The sequence below is a fragment of the Passer domesticus genome, chromosome 6, assembly GCF_036417665.1.
Source record: "Passer domesticus isolate bPasDom1 chromosome 6, bPasDom1.hap1, whole genome shotgun sequence".
NCBI classification, from domain to species: Eukaryota; Metazoa; Chordata; class Aves; order Passeriformes; family Passeridae; genus Passer; species Passer domesticus.
In genome coordinates, this window is record NC_087479.1 from 56,224,244 (window position 1) to 56,240,924 (window position 16,681).

Below are 16,681 nucleotides of genomic sequence, written 5' to 3' on the forward strand. Positions count from 1 at the left end.
TTTTTCCTAGCTGGATATATGCTATCCGAGTACCATTCTTTTGGGAAAAAAAGGAAACCTTTTCCTGGATCTGAATTTTCAGTTACTGTTTGTTTGAAAAGCTCCTCTGATTTCAGCATTCTTACTCACGTAAGTACAGTTTTATCCTGGAAAATACCACTGTGTTCCAAGCAGTAACAGGAATCAAGAACAAAGATGAGAACAGGATTTTTCTCCTGTGTGCTTGCTAATTCTGTTCCAAACTCATTTAGTAATGTGGAAGAAAATGTGATTGCTTGTCAAAGCACAGATGTGTTTTTTTGTTGGGACGGTGCACAGAGCATTCACAAGTGTCATGTTTAGCTGAGGGCAACAATGCTTAGTGTCTCAGCACCCAACTCCCACTGAATTTCAACAAGAGTGAGCAAACAACCTTCCCCTGGGCTCCAGTGAAAATCCTTGGCTTACTATCCAGTCTGAGCTGCAGTTTCACTCACAGGAAACAAGCGTTTTTTTTGAGGTCTTTTAAGGTATTGTTTCCTGAAATAGCAGAAGATAATTTGAGTACATAGAGAGTACTGAAAATCTGTTAGCAAAATATGTTAGTTTGATAAAGATTGTCAGGATTATTGAGTACAATAAACCTTTCTAAATCCAAGCCATAAAGAAAATATATAATCATTTACACGTGCCAAGATACAATTTTATTGCTTCCCAGATAACACTGCATTTAGGCTTTTATTTAACTAGAGGGTACTGTAAAAGCAAAACCAGTTCACTTTTATGACATTTGCCCTACTGTATGTTAGGAGGAGAGGTAGGGATTTTTCAGAGACGTTGCTGGCAATGTCACAAGACGTGCACCCCAAAAGCTTAGTGGTGGTGCAAGCACATGGAATCTCTGTCAGACTCAGCAATCTACATTTAATTATCTTCAACTGCAAGATGTAAAATATTCCAGAATGGTTCTATGATTATAAAAATGACACTGTTCACAGAGCTCACAGTTCTGCACTGTCTCCTGATGATTTTCACAAATATGTTGAATTGCTGAAGTGTCTCACAGCCTGGGAGTCTCAAAGCTCCCCTCTGGATGGTTATGGGACCAGGGTGTGATGTTTTACACCAAACCTTCCAGGAACCTCCCAGAGAAGGCTGCTGTGGAGTCCTGATCTCCCAGTGTTAGTGTCCAGAACAAATTCTAGTTACAGCTACTACATATACTGCACTTCTTTTTGGCTTCTCTTTTTATTTAATGAGGTGACAAAGAACAGTTGGGGCTGTATATCCAGATGCTTTTGGAAATAACCATCCCAGTGCTTTGGGAACTACTGGCTTTAGAGCTTGGTTTGTGTTTTCACATCATCTCTCTGCTAATCTGTGTTACTGTTATTGCACCTTCACAGTATCAAAAAGAAGTGTTGATTTTATTGTGCTTCTTTTAAAAACCAGTACAGTTTTAAAACAACCAAACTTAGAGAAGCTGGTTATATAAAAATATACAAGTAACAACTCACATTATACAGTAAAAAAGAAAGCACCTGTGTGGAAAGCTTCCCCCCTTTTTTGGAAGGAGAGCTGTCTTTAGAGTTGCTTCAGTAACATGTATTTATGGGTATATACACACAAACCCAGAACTTCAGCCACAAGAATCTGTCCTCTTAGTGGCAGAGGAGACAGAAGGCCCAGAGGGGTGACATGTCTCATTCTTTCTCCATCACAGAGCTGCTGCCATTCACACTGTGTGAACAAGAGCAGGGCTGGGGCAAAGTGTGAAAAGCAGGAGGTCAATTATGCTCCATGTGGCACAATTCCTCGCAGGAAGCAGCAAGGCCAAGGGCCCACCAACAGTTGTACATGACCCTGTTGTGGAAGGAGCAGCTGCCAGGCTGGACCCTGCATCCCTGGCTGGGAATGCCAGGGACAAGGCCACAGTGAGGCAGGAGCCACGGGGCTGCTGGACACTCCTGCAGCAGCACTGACCCAACTGGCACACAGAAACTGTGTGGAGACAAAGCTGGTATCAAACTCTTCTCTGGGTAGAAAGGAGGCTCAAAGGGTTACCTCTAAACCATTACATGCTATTAGAAAAGACAACTAAATAACTTAAGTCTGTTTAAACATTAGGGTTCTAATCCTAGGTGCATTTCACTATGGTAAAAGTGGGTATTTTAAGAAAATACTTGGCTATTAAAGATCTTTGCAATGTTTTTAGAAGTGCTTTTTCCATTTCAGGGTCTAACCTATTCAGAAAAGTTACCTTCTTAATTTTTTCAAAAATAAAACTGTAGTAATTATATACTGTATTTAACCATGTGAAAGGAGTAAAAAGCTATTTCTATGTGGTTTCTGAGGTAATAAGCTGGCATGTTAAAAATAATATTAATACAAGTCATTCAGTTGTGAGTGTCCCTTGCCCATCTTCCCTCCAGGAGGGGATGGACATGGTGATTTCAGTAAAGTGGAGAAAAGATGTGTGGCCCACTGCATCATAGCTCATCATGGTTTCTGGTGAGGTCCTCCCCATAATTAGTAGCTTGACTTCCAACAAACATATTCCAGTTGTCTAGAACTTCCTCTTTTGTTAGTTTTTGATCCTGGTAGAAGAAAAAGAAAACAAACCTCTGTAAGAATATTTTCAGAGCTGAGTCAAAGACACACCAACACAGACTTGCAAGAGCCCTGGGAAACAGTTCTTCACAGCAGCAGGCGGCAGGCTCAGCAATCATTTGTAGCTGTCACAGTGGGTGAAATTTGGACCTCAGTGAAAGACAGAAGTCCCACAAGCTTCAGGTAGGTCAAACTGCAAACTGAAAGTCCTTTGTAATGCCAAGCAGTAGGAACAGTAGGTTAACAGTGGACTACCTAGTACACAGTTTTGCCCAGTGGTTTGGTTCATCTTCCTGACTGTAAAAACAAAAATCCTCTGGTGCACTTTGTGGGAGGTGGTTGCTTATGTTAGCAGTTTACACTTTCTGTGTTCAGAGTATTTTGGCTTTCAGGTTCCAACTTTGCTTGCATTACCCTTTTGAAGACCATCTGGAATATACTGTGCCTCATCAGAGCCAGTGTTTAAGTGAAAGGTGTGTGCTTGAACATAGAACTGAGAGTGGTTTTGCTACCCCTACCTTTGAGTACAAGGGGTATCTAAATGTAATTTTTTTTTCCTATTTCAGTCTATATTAACATGCAAAAGTAATGACCACTCTTAAAGGAAAAAAGAGTATTTTTGCTGTGTTGAAATGTCCAGGTTTAAGATGATAGTTTCTCATCAAACCTAATGAAAGCCAGGAGACCCCTTCCAGAGCTGATAAACTGTATTTTACTACTTTGTAACTCTAACACTATCAGCTGAAACCAGCATGGAAACATGAATCCACTGGCAATTCTCTAAAGAAAAGTTATTAGAAATAAATTCTTGCAAGCTGGTATTTTAAAAACCCACAAGACCTTGTATAACTTCTTTAAAAACAATACTGGAACACTACATACCTTGTCTACATCAGATTCATAGACTAAGTGCCTGGCTTCAGCTAGTGCATGGTCATAGTCCTGGGGGAGGATCCAGTGCTGGATCTCATCTTTGTCCATCTTTCCATCCTTGTTGAGATCACGAAAATCTGAGAACTGCTCACGCTCTGTAACCACCCAGTCGGGCTCTGGTCCACCCTCTTCATTTGCAAACATATCAGCTGGAGAGGAAAAAAAGGTCTTGCTTGAGTCCTATTTACTTTGCAAATTAAGCACAAACTAAAGATATTTTCACAGTGTTCCTCAGAGGGCACTGAACTTTTCACTCTTTGTACAGTGTCTCTGTACAGAACAAGAAATGTGGGGTATAGATAGAGTAGCTGTATCTTCTCCCAGGCCTATTTCTTCACTGCTGGTGATTCTGCCCATTCTCACAGCACCCTCTATCATACCTGTGCAATTCTGGTGGGGTGAACAGGAGAGCTCAAAGGCCATCATCTGAATTTCAGAATCAACAAAATCCTCTAAGGATCCTTGGCTGAACAGCAGTCTTAAGCTTTAGTGCTAGGCTTAGTCACATGGGGAGAACTCAAGAACTCAGCCATTTTATCTTGTCCCTGCCAGAAAATGTCTTTGTGGATAAGATCAGACTCCAGACAGCAGAGTGATTACAGGAAAAAAGGCACAGGGGGAATTTAGGCAAACAAAAATTGCTAAATGGAACTTTTCATGCATTTGTACTGCTTTTAGAGAAGTCTGTGTGAGAGACATTCATCTTAGCAGATCAGTTCTCTTTTCACCATGCAGTGCTGCAGCACATTCCAGTAGAAGACACTCTTCCAGGAAGAAAGAGATGGAGAAGTCACAAGTCATGGACGTGTGAGGAGCCACAGGCACAGTGCACTTGTCACACACTGGTACCTGGGGAGGGAGCACTGTTTGTGACAGGCTGCAGAGATTACACACACGAGCTGCTCTGCTCATCACTCCTGTGCTACATTTTGGGAGCACTGGTAGGACCACACCACGGTGGCAGTTGCTTTCTGCATAACACAGGAGAGCAGCACTGATTATTAAAACCAACTGACTTCTACATGTGCTTTACATCACAGGCCTTTCCAAATAATGAGTGGTGTGTCTGTGTCATTCTTCTGGTCACTGTGGCCAATCCTTTCCTTCTCATCTTATTCCTCAATAATTCCTCAATCAATTCCTCAATATTCCTTCCACTCTTCTATTTAGAATTAAAGCCTGTTTTGTGATACTGCTCCTCTCCTCTCCAGTGCCTTTTGTATTTGGTTTTCAGGGATGTGCTAAGGAAAAGTGTAGCCACGTGGATGGTGTGAGGGTCAGAGGCTGGCTGGTATCTGTGGGAAACAAATGTTGAATTCAAAGGCAGGAGTAACTCCCCTGACCCTGCAGTATGTGTACATTGGGCTGAGGTTCTCCATTGTCACTGTCCCCAGTGTCCCTGAAATATTCTGTTACCTGCCCATGCACAGTGATAATTTAGTTCTCTCTCCTCAACATTGTTACAGGCACTTTGCTCCGCTGCTTGTGTAAATCTAAACCAAATTTTGCAAAAGACAAAATGGGAGGAAAGAAGGGAAAGGAGGGTGGGATCATTCTATAAGCTTCAGCAAATCTCCCCAACAAATGTTCCATCTAGAAAACGAAATTTTTGGACTTGTTTTTGTTGATCCTTATAAACTACTAAAGAAGATATTTCGTTTTCTGTTAGCTCCTTAATCCCAACTTCATCAAAATTTCAAAAAACTACATCTGAAAAAGGAAAGTAGGAATATTTTAAGCATAGTTTTCTCAACTCAGGAAGATAACTTCAGACAACACATTCACTTTCTTTTTTCATTTTTTAAAGTGCAAATTATATTGTTTATTTGAAGCAACTGACATGTCCTGTCAATTTGATTTTTATCATCCTTGCCAATGTGGGGTAATCGTGACTAGAACATTCTATGTTCCTATCTATAGAAGACAAGAAAAACCAGCATTCACATGGTAACAAATGTTGACAATTACCTTATAATTATATGTAGGTAATGTCACTGAATGAACTGAAATTACTGTGGAAATTATGCTGCTCTGTTATTTCAGTCATAGATGAATAGCATTCACTTTCTGGGCTAAATATAATTTACAAGGAACAGAACCCCCTGCCATTAATTAGCGTGTGTATATTGTTCCTGATTCTATGTGAAGTGATCTTTATAGCACCACTAGAAACAGAAAGCTTCATCCAACTTTGCACTAATGCCTTCTTAGTGCTACTTTCTGGATTTAAAACTCATCAAAATATAATGGTATCATCAGTACAAAAGTATGGGCTTTACTTACTAATTAAACTAGGGAAAAAAACCTAGTAGGAACAAGGTGAACTTTCTCTTTTTGCAATGAATGGTTGCTTCCCAGGTGTTTTGGATATTTGAGAACCATCCAAAACCAGTTATTTGGAAAAAGATTATTGCATTTTCTGACCCTCCTGCATTTCTAAACAATGCCTTCAAACAGCAGTTGATATGGTGCAATATACAAAGAATACCCCTGCCATGAAGAATATTATTCCAGATTCTCTTCTTTTGTTCTCATATAACTCTTAGCTGAGTTAAATAAGAACAAGAGGAGAATTTTGTGCTGGGAAGCATGAGGAACTCTTCCTGGTCATGTTGCTATCTACCTAAAATGAAACTAAACTTTCTGGGTTGGATGGTTGGTATAAAACAGTTGAAGTGTTTGCTCTGGGTTGTTAATGCTGCTGCAAACTTGAGAGAAGATGGGAAAATGGACTGGAGATTATATAGGAAACAAGTAACACCACCTACCAATGTACTCATCTTGATCCACAAAACCATCCTCGTTTTTGTCTATGTCTTCTAAGGTTTCCTGGAAAACAATTTTGCATTAAAGTAATCAAAAAAAAAAAAACAAACTGAGAGCTCTGACTACCTGCCTTTGATCATTCAGCATTCTGAGGCCTTGATCTGCCCCTGTACACAAGCGAATGTAGTCTCACTGAATCCAGTGGGACTGTTGGTTACACAGTGAATATACAAATAGCCTTTCATGTTGAAAAAAATCCCCTGTATGAATGAACTGCTTACGTTAGGGGCAGATACCAGCTTGCATGAAACACTCAGCTGCTGCATCTCAGCACAGCAGCAGCTCCTTTTATTCTGGTTTAAGTCTGTGCCCCAAGATTGTTTCTTGATTCCATTTAGGAGCTGTCTAAGCGCACTTTAAAAGCCTTTCTTATGTTGAGACTTCTAAACCAAGTGAGTATCATGAAAGGCACCCCCATCTGTTCCCCACTTAGCTATTATGTGTGTCTCTCTCTCTAAACCCTGCCTGGAAAGGTGAGAGAAGCCTTCAAAGTTCACCTATGAAAGTGCAAACAATGGCATTGATTCTGCTTTGCTTACTAAGACAACAATGTTTTTCATATGCTCAAACTCCTCTGGGTGCAGGAAAGCAGTGAACTCTTCACGAGTGGCAGCCAAGTCTCCATCCAGATCTGCAGTTTTGAATCGTCTTTCATCTCTGGGCAGCATTTTCTTAAAACTGTGCTGATCAGTTGCATCTTGGAATTCTTCTGGATTTTCTGCAAACGAATCAAGACGATCTCAGAGGTGCTTTCCTTTAAAACATACTAGCAAAACAAAGCTGTTGGAGTCAAGAAATAAAAAGGTTTATTGCCAGAATAGCTGTTGTTCTAAATGGGAATTCTCTTCCCCATGAAGTTTTAAATTCAGGGGTCAAACACTTGGTTTGATTTTTAAAGGTGACAGTAGCAGGAGGTAAATTTCTGAGCAAGCCTTCTGTTGCAATCCAGAATAATGGATTTTGCATTATTGTAGATTATCCCTCACAGATTTTATCTGCCTTTACAAGCACCACTGAGGCAATATTTGGGGTAGACTTCATTCACAGAAGTTTTCTTCTTCTTTAGGAATCAATATGATCCACACAACTTTTCAGTTTCAAGAAGAGCAAACCAAGGAAACACGGTTTCAGAAGGTGGCAGACTGACTGAAATTATCTCAGCGCTACGCCTCTGCTACAGGGAACCTAACAATTATTTTCAGTTTGAAACAATGGCATTTTTTCAGAGTGTTCAGTGGCATAAAAGGAATGGTATTTGATATAATTTTTTTAATAGGATCATTAAACTGACTTTAAAAATGAAAAATACTCATAACAATTTCACAATTGATGTGTTGGGAGACAAACACAGGTGAAAAAGACTGGGCCAGGAATTACAAATGGGAATTTTAAGTATCCATTAACACAAGCTCACCATGCTGCTCTCCAAATCTTGGGGCTTGGAGGGAGCAAAGACAAAGGACTGAGAAGGGTTCCAGGGATAATTCTGCAGGGACTGCGTGTCAAACATTTCCTCCCACAAATGTAACAAACTCCATTTAAATCGAAGGTAGACTTTGGAATTATTACTGCTACAGGAAGCTTGCTCTAGAAACTGCCTCTGTGGTAGGTAAATATTGTTTTCTCATTTCCAGTAAGTATAAATGGTCAATTAATACTGATTTGTTGCTCTGTCAGCATTGCCCTTTAGCTTAAGTGATCTCTTCTCCTCCTCTTCCTTCATTAACTTATAAAGCAAAGGGAACATAGAGGGGGGTGGGAGGAATTCAGGTATATTTTTAAATAAATGTTTCTTTTGCCTGATTTGTTAAGGACTTTCATTTGCTGTTGATCACAGTCTGAAGCATGTTATTCTGCAAGAATGATTTTAATCAACAACTTTGCTATAGCTTAGACAGACTAAATTTTTAACATCTAGACTTAGGATTTTAGAAACTAAATTCACAAATACAGTTAATTAGACAATATATTATTTTTTAATTAAAGTACCCTTTTCAATGTTAAAAAATAATGTATTTCTAACTGGAGGAGGCTTTAATTCAGCTGTGTCAGTATATTTAATGATACCTCTTCAAAACCTTCTCTGTGCTGGTGACCCATGTGCAAAGGGCTGCAATAAATAACTAAAAAGTGCTTTTGACCTCTGAGCATCTATAAAATTTAATGTGAGCTTCAAGAGTCCTAAATGTGACAACAACCTCCAGCTGACTGCAAGGCAAGAAATCATATTTTATTATCTCAAAAATCCTTGATCATACAATCTGTTCTCTTACCTAGATAATAACCATATGTGGCTTGTTTGTATTCTTCCCAGGCAATTTTATCATCCTTGTTTAGATCATAGTCTTTCCAAACTTTGGCCACATTTTCATAGATGTAGCGTTTCTGTACTCGTTTAATCCAGGTTTTTAATTCCTCTGTTGTGATATAGCCGTCTTTGTCGTCATCTATTCTATCCACAATCTTCCTGTAAAAAGAGATCAGCATCTTTAAGAGCTGGCAGAAAACCAAACTGCATGTCAGGCCAATTTCAATAATCTTTATCTGGCCCTTGATTTTCCACAAAAACGGAATGCCCCAAACTCCTAAAGCTGTCCTACTGGTTAAGGCTTTCCTGCATTTTACGCATCATCTTGAGGAATGTGTCTCTATTTGTTATTCAGCATTGCTATGAATAACTCAAAGGGAACTTGCACAACCAAAATTAGTGAGCAGAGAATACCTGGCTTTCTTTTTCTTAGGTTGTGCCTCCTGTTCTTCACTGCCTACAAGGAGTGGCTGTGCTGGCTCAGAGCAGGAGACACCAACTTCACTCCAGGACAAAGCCTGTACTCAAACTTGCTGGAGGCAACCAGGGCAAAAATCCAGGACTTAGTGGACACCTGCAGTCTCTCCTTTGGCTTTCCAGCAAGCTGACACCAGGGTGAAGTGAGCATATGAGTGTGTAATGCTGGGGATGTACACCATCTCCCCTTCCATGCCTGTCCCTCCACTTGTTTCTTTTCTTTCATTCCCAACGGAAACCAGTACTGCTGGTGTTGCCAGGAATGCCTGTTACTCACTAAAGCAGTATCAAGTCTGCAGCAGGTCTCCAGCCATTGCTGGCAGCTGGGCTATAAACCTCTGTCCAGTGTAAAGCTGCCAGCACTGTTGAAATCAGCAGGAGTGAAACATTCTGCACACAGCTGCAGTTCAAAAAAAAAAAAAAAAAAAGGACAATGCTCTCTGTACCATTTATTTCTCTGCAACTAATCTCTCTGCAATTGATAAACTCCACCATTCTGGGGCTGAGCTTGTAAAACTGCTTTCTGTGCCTGCTCTTGGAATTGAGCACATCCACCTTGGCTCTGGGCACATCAGCACCCTCCACCTTGCCCATGAGGTGCAGGGGCAGCCTGTCTGCAGTCCCCTGTGCCTCATCCAGTGGCCAGCTCATGCCATGCCTATGGATATGCCACTGGAATGCGGGGGAAGGAAGAGCAGGAGCTGACTTGTCTAAATCCTGACTTGACACTCAACAGGTGAGCTTCCTAAACCTCAGGGGAAAAGATCTGCACTTCTAAACATTCTTTTCAATTCCACATCTTGGTTCTCCACAAAGAAACCACATTTGGCCAACTGGAACTGCCCGAGTAGTGAAGCAATGTCTCTGCCCAAGCCTTTGTTACAAAAGTGGTTGCTGAAATAGCAGCAGCAGCTTCTTTCTGCTAAACTTCCAGCAATCTTGTGTGAGTCTGATAGTATCAGATTCAATTTACGAACATGCTGTTTCTGAGTTATGGGGTAAAAAAGGGGCTGCTGAATTTCCTTTCTGAATTAGTGTGTGGATTAACTGACAAGAAAACCTTTTCTCTTCTGTATCCATTGGTTGCCAGTGGTCCCTTTCCCTGCATGATGGACTCCATTTGTCACCAGATTTTCCCCACAATGAATTTAATTTCATTTCTTTAACTGGTATTTTTTTTCTACCATTAAGGTATCAAAAGATTATGCTGGTCACTCTTGGCAATGTGCAATGTGAAAAAAGTCAGGACTGTGTAACAGAAAATGTTTCAGGCCTTCTCCTTTTCACCTGTTTTTATAGGTCCAGTGCATCTATGTGCACTGTTCCACCCCACTTCTCAGCTGAAGATGAGGACAATAAAACAGTCTTATCTACAGGCTCCCAAAGGCACAAGTAAAAAGCTGTTGTGTGGACCTCACTTTTTACTGTTATTATTGGGATGACCAGTGTGCTGCCACGTTTCCTAAGCAAGGTAAAATGCCTTATAAATAGAGCAGCATGCACTCTTGTTAGAGCAGCAGACTGTATGTTTGTTTTCTCACAGTAGTCATTTCAAAATCACTTTTAAGAAGCATATGACTATTAAGCCACAAGATGTTTTTTTAATCCTCTCTTTACCTCCCAGTGTGCTGCTATCCAAAATTACAAGGTTGGGGAATGCTGGAAGTTGTGAAACTTTCCCAAAGGCCCCCACAGGAGCCACATCCCTGATGCTGAGATGCACAGTGCTCACCCCACAGCCTGTCCTCAGAGGGCCACTTCACTTTACCATTTAAAAGGTAATTATTGACTGTGGCTGTACTTAATGTGCCTGTGTCATCCCTCCAAAGGGCAATCAGTGACATCAATGAAGTCACAACTTCTTCCCTTGCTGAGTTAGCATTTGTAAAAATTGTTTAAAAGCACCTGTACTGTTAAATCATATCCCTGACTGAATAATCTGTGCTAGTAAATACAGACCAATATTAGGAGGGCATGTCCATTTTGGTGACACAACTCATGAGAATCTAGGTCATAGCCATGTATGCTGAGAACATGGTTTCTTTTGCTCCTTCTTGAAACAGTGAGGATGGAGTCGACCATTTCTGGCAATCACTTCATCTGTTTACTCACTGAGACACGCAGTGACAGCTCTGAGAAGGATCAAGAGGTTACTCAGTGAGGCTGCAGTGCTACTGCTAATGCTAGGACCAGACAGAAAATTAGCAAGTGCCACTCCCTATGGAAGGGAAGGCAGGGGGGAATCTTAGTGATTCATGCAGATATTTTAAACAACCTTCTTCATGCTAACTACATTCAAGGATCTTTCTTTAACTCCTATTAAATTTAGTTCAGCTTAGTGATCTGGCTCCCTGTTGGTGTAAAGGAGGGAGAAGCAGTAAAGGAAGACACGGTCCCTGCGCTTTGCATAAAGAGCAGCGTGGAAGTAATAGCAACTGAAACACTGTGAGTGAAGAAGTCACAAGTGGGAAGATGCTGCAAGTGGACTTGTAAACGTAGCTGTAGAGAAGGAATGGTTGAAACTCGATTGACACTGATGTGGTGTGGGCAAGTGTCCCGGAGGCAGGGAGCCACAGCAGCACAGCCCTCCAGCAGCAGGTCCAGCAGCTCCCTCTGCCAGCCTCATTGCTGCGAGGCAGAAGAGGCAGGAGGGGAAAACACCAGAGCATGAATTGCTGGCTGCTCCTTTGCAAAACCAGCGGGGTGCGAGAGAAGTTGAAACCCAGAGGTTCGACCCGCAGGCTACTTTGGGCTACAGGGTCCCACTCGGGGGTACAGAGCATCACAGTGGGGTTCAGGGCACCACTCTGGGGTACAGGGCATCACACTGGGGTTCAGGACACCACTGTGGGGTACAGGGCACCACTCTGGGGTACAGGGCATCACACCGGGGTTTAGGGCACCACTGTGGGGTACAGGGTCCCACTGTGGGGTTCAGGGCACCACTGTGGGGTACAGAGCATCACACTGGGGTTCAGGGCACCACTGTAGGGTTCAGGGCATCACACTGGGGTTCAGGGCACCACTCTGGGGTACAGGGCATCACAGTGGGGTTCAGGGGACCACTGTGGGGTACAGGGCACCACTCTGGGGTTCAGGGCACCACTGTGGGGTACAGGGTCCCACACTGGGGCTCGGGGCATCACTCTGGGGTTCAGGGCACCACTCTGGGGTTCAGGGTCCCACACTGGGGTTCAGGGTCCCACTCTGGGGTACAGGGCCCCTCAGTGGGGTACAGGGCCCCTCAGTGGGGTTCAGGGCACCGCTCGGACACTCCGGCAGCCCCAGGCCGCCTCCTCCGCCCCGGGCCCAGCTCGGGCCCTCCCCCTGCCACGTCTCCCGCCCGGGCCGGGCGCTCACCCCAGGCGCTCCCGGCTCTCCTCCGGGCTGAGCTGGTCGAAGCTCCGCGCCTCCTCCTTGCCCAGGAAGGCCTCGTGGTCGTACTGGAAGCCGGGCCGGTCCTCATGCTGCGCGGCCCCGGGCCGGGCCCGCTCCTGCCTGGCCATGGGCTTGCCCAGCGCGCCCGCCGCCAGCAGCAGCAGCAGCAGCAGCAGCGCGGGCAGCGCCCTCAGCGCCCCGCCGGCCGCCATGCCCCGCCGGCCCGGCTCCCAGCCCGCTCCGCTGCCCGCACCGCCCCGCCCCGGCCCGCTCCGCCCCGGGGCCGGCCATTGGCAGCGCGCCCGGCCCGGCCGCCACGTCCGCACGGGGCCCGCGCTCGGCCCGGTGACCCCGCGGGGCTGTGCCGCCGCCGCTCCTTCATCCCGAGCGCCCTGTTGGCGGTGGTTGCTGCCGTCATCCTAAATCGGTGGGGAAAGGGCAAAAGTGTGATTTGAACACAAGCAAACAAAGCCCTGCGCGCTGTCCTGGGTGTCGGTACCCCAGAAGTGCGAGGGGAAAGGGTTGCCAGCGCTCTCACAAAGGGTGTTTATCGTGATGGGGTCACTGTCGCTGTAAGGGAACCAGACTTGTGATCCTGAAAGTGTGGGAGACGGGAAGCCCAAACCATACAGCAAAAGTTTTTGTTTGTTTTGCCTAGTGTGAAATTTATTTTGTTGACCGTTGTAAAAGTCTCTAAGCAGAGGTAATTGATTCCTTTTCCCAGGATGGTCCTTTCCTGTGTATGTTATGATTGGCTTTTCGCAAGTATTAAAATTAATATTGTATGTGTTATGTTAGAAAGTTATGCTGTATTAATTTTCTTAAGTAGTGTATTAAATATAGTTTTCGGTTATAACATAATGTTAAAATAGAAACTGCCATGTAAGATATTTGTTTAAGAAAGGACTCGCACCAGATGGAAGCCACAGGACACCTAAATCTTTCAGAGAAAGGGAATTTATTGCTCCCTTATCAGAAGAAAACTAACTTCTTCCCACCTCGCTCAGACTGGAAGATGGCATGAGGATTCAGAGGAAGAAGCTGACAGTGACCAGACAGAATCCTGCGTTTGAATGGAATTTATGCATCATGTATGAGGTGTATGAATATGCAACAGGCGATTGTTTTTAAGGGTTGATCCTCTGTTAACGGAGGTCCTTTTTCGGGCTTGTGTTGCCCAGAAAAAGGTACTCGGACGTCCGTATCTCTTTGTTTTTATTGTCTCATATTGTCCTAATCTCAATTGTTCAAATTTTATTACTCTAATTATATTGCTATTTTTACAACCATTTTATTACTATTAAACTTCTAAAATTTTAAAAACAAGTGATTGGCGTTTTTCCCATTTTCCCTATGTTACACACGTCATTCACAACTCCAGAAATCGAGTGTAGAGAGGATTGTCACTGTGTGCAGCCCCTTGCAGGGTAATGACACTGTTGCTAAGGGGTCCTGTGGTGAGCTGTGCTCCACCGCCGAGGCTGGCCCACCCATTGTCACTTTTCCAAATTGCAACAACTGGTTTGTCAGCCCAGCCCACAGGGTGTAAAAACCACGTCTGATGTGGCCTTTGGGTGTACCGCTAACAGGGATGTGCAGGGTGCTGCACCAACCCACAGCTTCCCCTTGTGCTGCTGTTACACTGGTAGAGGATTTGGTGGTAATGGCCACAGAAATGTGGTGTTGGAGATTTCCACGTGTGCCTTTTGTGACTTGTGCAAAGAGTGAACGAGACCCAGGCGGGGCTGGTGCTGGTTTGCCTCAGAACCGTCGGCAACAGCAGCAGATTTCAAACATTTAAGCAGTCAGATATGTTGGTTTGTTCGTTAATTAGACAGAGAGGAACACTAATGCACCCCCTGGAGCTCAGTCACTCGGTGGGCTGGGGCAGTCTGTCCTCTGGGGCTGTTTGTGCATCCACAGCTGAGCAACTGCTCCAGTGCTGTTTGGAGAGAGCTGTGATGTGCATGTGGCAGCTTGAAAATGGCTCAGCTGATCAGACCAGCTGTCTTTGAGTTTCCAAAGCTAGTGAGACATAATCCTTCTGCTGCGTTTGGGTTTGTTTATTTGTTTGTTATTAAGCATCTACCTTCAAAACCAAGTTTTTCTTAATGTATTCAGGAATCTCATGCTTGTTCAATAATTCAGATGTTCTTATTTGCATCTTGGTCTTCTAATATTCCTGTCTCTGCCTGCTACCTCTATAATATTGTTATTAATGTTATTCCAGAGGTGGGTTTGTGCTGAGGTGCTAAATTTTTGCTTACATATCCACAAGTACCAGAGTGTGTTGCTAGTTAAGAGACAGGTCATTTGCATGAGTAACAGGTGGGTTTTACTGCCCATTCACCCCATCAGTGTTGTACTCAAGCATCAGCTTGATGCTTGATCTTAGCAGCAGAGGGATATGAAGTTATTTGAGGGAAGTGGGAAATGAATTTCTATGTTTTGTTGTCAGAACAATTTGGAGGCACTTCTGTGAGGAGAGCTACAGTAAGAGCAATGCAGAATGGGCTAAGTGCACACACTGGAAAGCCTCCAGACACTGGGAAGTTTTGCCTCAGGGATATGGGTTCTGCCCGTCGGAACATTTTAATTTTGCCCCATGTTTGGGTTCCGGTGAGAACGAGCCCTGAAATGCAGTGGTCTTATGAAAGATGGGAAATCGTGAGTGTCCTGATCCCTCCAGACTTGGTTCGGGACCATTGGTAATAACAACAAAGATTTGATTGATCCAATATGACTTTTTGTGGAAAAGGAATGATATTGCCATTACTTGTCCTTAGAGGACTGAAGTCTGAGATGGTAATGCTGAGAATAGGCTGCACATTCAGTCAGAACAGTTGTTGATCTGGTCAGTCTTAGCATTGCCAAATCTTTGTATCACTCAGATTAACATTTACAGATTTTGCTGTTGGGCTGTCGTGACCTTGAACTCTCAATCCTCTGTGAAGACATGCCTTCAGCTCCTTTTATCCAATTCACAAAACTGTAGTTTTCTCTTAAGTCCTTTATCCACAATGCCCCTTTCTTAAAATATTTGTATTTTCTGGTTTAGAGATGTTACTTCGAACATCTTTGAGAGAAACTTACTCTTCTTGAATGATTAATTAATTTTAGAGTTTGTGGGGCCATTGTCACCATCCCCACTTCTTCCAATAATGCATCTGAGTTTGATACACGTAAGGTTTCTTTGAAACATTGCAAAATACCAGATCTGCAACATCAACCATGTTTTTTAGCAATACATTTATGCAGGAGCAGGCATGCTGGGTAGTTCATAAGCTTTTAATGAAACGCTGGCAAGGTATTAGGATTTTATGGGCTGGAAAACAGTGCAAATCAAAGAGCTTTGCTAACTGTTTATAACATTTTTCCTCTGAATCTAACAATATTTATCTCACTTTTTCCATCTTGCATTTTGCTCTTCACATATTTACTTTCCCTTTCATTGATATATTTAAAACCAACAAACTATTTTGTATGAAATATATTTAGAGTTACAATATTCCTGTCACCGTGGGTGTTCAGTCACTGGCATAAACCCTGAGATTACTTATTTCACATCTGTGTTTGTCTTCAGTCTGCCTTTTTCCTAATGACATTACACATATCTTGCATCTTTAGCCAGTGTTTGTGGACATCTTTAATTGTGACTTCCCTGAGACCATGCAAATGGTCCCTAAGGGCTGCTGTGCTTTCTGACTGCCTGCTGGCTCATACCTGCTCTTGTCACACTTCTGAAGCTCTTCTCAGAGCATACCTCTATCACTATGTTTTTCTAGTTCTGTCTGCTTAAATAGTCAAAATATTGGATGGCATTATAATAGCCTGGTACTACTAGGAGGTAAAAATATATAAAATATATAAAAATATATGTCTGAGAGAAGCAGATGATTTCTAAGTAAACAAAATAACTTTTTTTTCAGAGAAGCTACAAATGGAAAATACTACTCTTTTCTCCCCAATTCTACTGTAGTTTGTAAATCTGGATTAATCACAGTATTTCTCTGTACATGGAAAATATGGTTGGTTTGAATGGGTATAAGACTCATGTATGCCACCTCAAATTAAATTGTAGAAACGTATTTTGTGCTTTTCAGAATTATATTTTATGTTCCTGTTAGCCTAATGTGGTTTACTCAAGTCACAGTGTCAGCACTATTTTTA

General features: G+C 42.9%; 1 protein-coding gene and 1 long non-coding RNA gene across 6 annotated transcripts in view; one reads left to right on the plus strand and one right to left on the minus strand.

Moving 5' to 3' along the window:
• LOC135303827 (uncharacterized) overlaps window positions 1-11,927 on the plus strand; it is a 113,332-nt gene extending 101,405 nt beyond the window's left edge. The window contains exons 8-9 of one of the 5 annotated variants that reach the window (XR_010365208.1): window positions 11-7,957; window positions 9,090-11,927. This is a non-coding gene — a long non-coding RNA (uncharacterized LOC135303827). Of the gene's footprint in view, window positions 1-10; window positions 8,782-9,089 lie in introns of those variants that run through there. The other 4 variants (XR_010365211.1, XR_010365209.1, XR_010365210.1 and 1 more) reach the window with 4 other exon arrangements.
• On the minus strand, window positions 1,388-12,761 carry RCN1 (reticulocalbin 1). Its single transcript, XM_064426007.1, has 6 exons — window positions 12,494-12,761; window positions 8,622-8,815; window positions 6,888-7,066; window positions 6,291-6,351; window positions 3,472-3,671; window positions 1,388-2,576 (listed from the first exon to the last, which is right to left on the minus strand). The coding sequence occupies exons 1-6, from the start codon at window positions 12,721-12,723 to the stop codon at window positions 2,469-2,471; spliced, it is 972 nt and encodes a 323-aa protein (XP_064282077.1). The 5' UTR covers window positions 12,724-12,761; the 3' UTR covers window positions 1,388-2,468.
• Window positions 12,762-16,681: the final 3,920 nt, after the last annotated feature.

What these genes read in the sequence shown, in the direction of transcription:
- RCN1 (XM_064426007.1), bottom strand. Translation starts at nt 12,723, where the DNA reads ATGGCGGCCGGCGGGGCGCTGAGGGCGCTGCCCGCGCTGCTGCTGCTG. An exon ending in GAGAGCCGGGAGCGCCTGGG is followed by an intron (nt 8,816 to 12,493) that starts GTGAGCGCCCGG and finishes CTCTTTTTACAG; the next exon opens with GAAGATTGTGGATAGAATAG. An exon ending in GGATCAAGATGAGTACATTG is followed by an intron (nt 3,672 to 6,290) that starts GTAGGTGGTGTT and finishes TTTCCTCTCCAG; the next exon opens with CTGATATGTTTGCAAATGAA.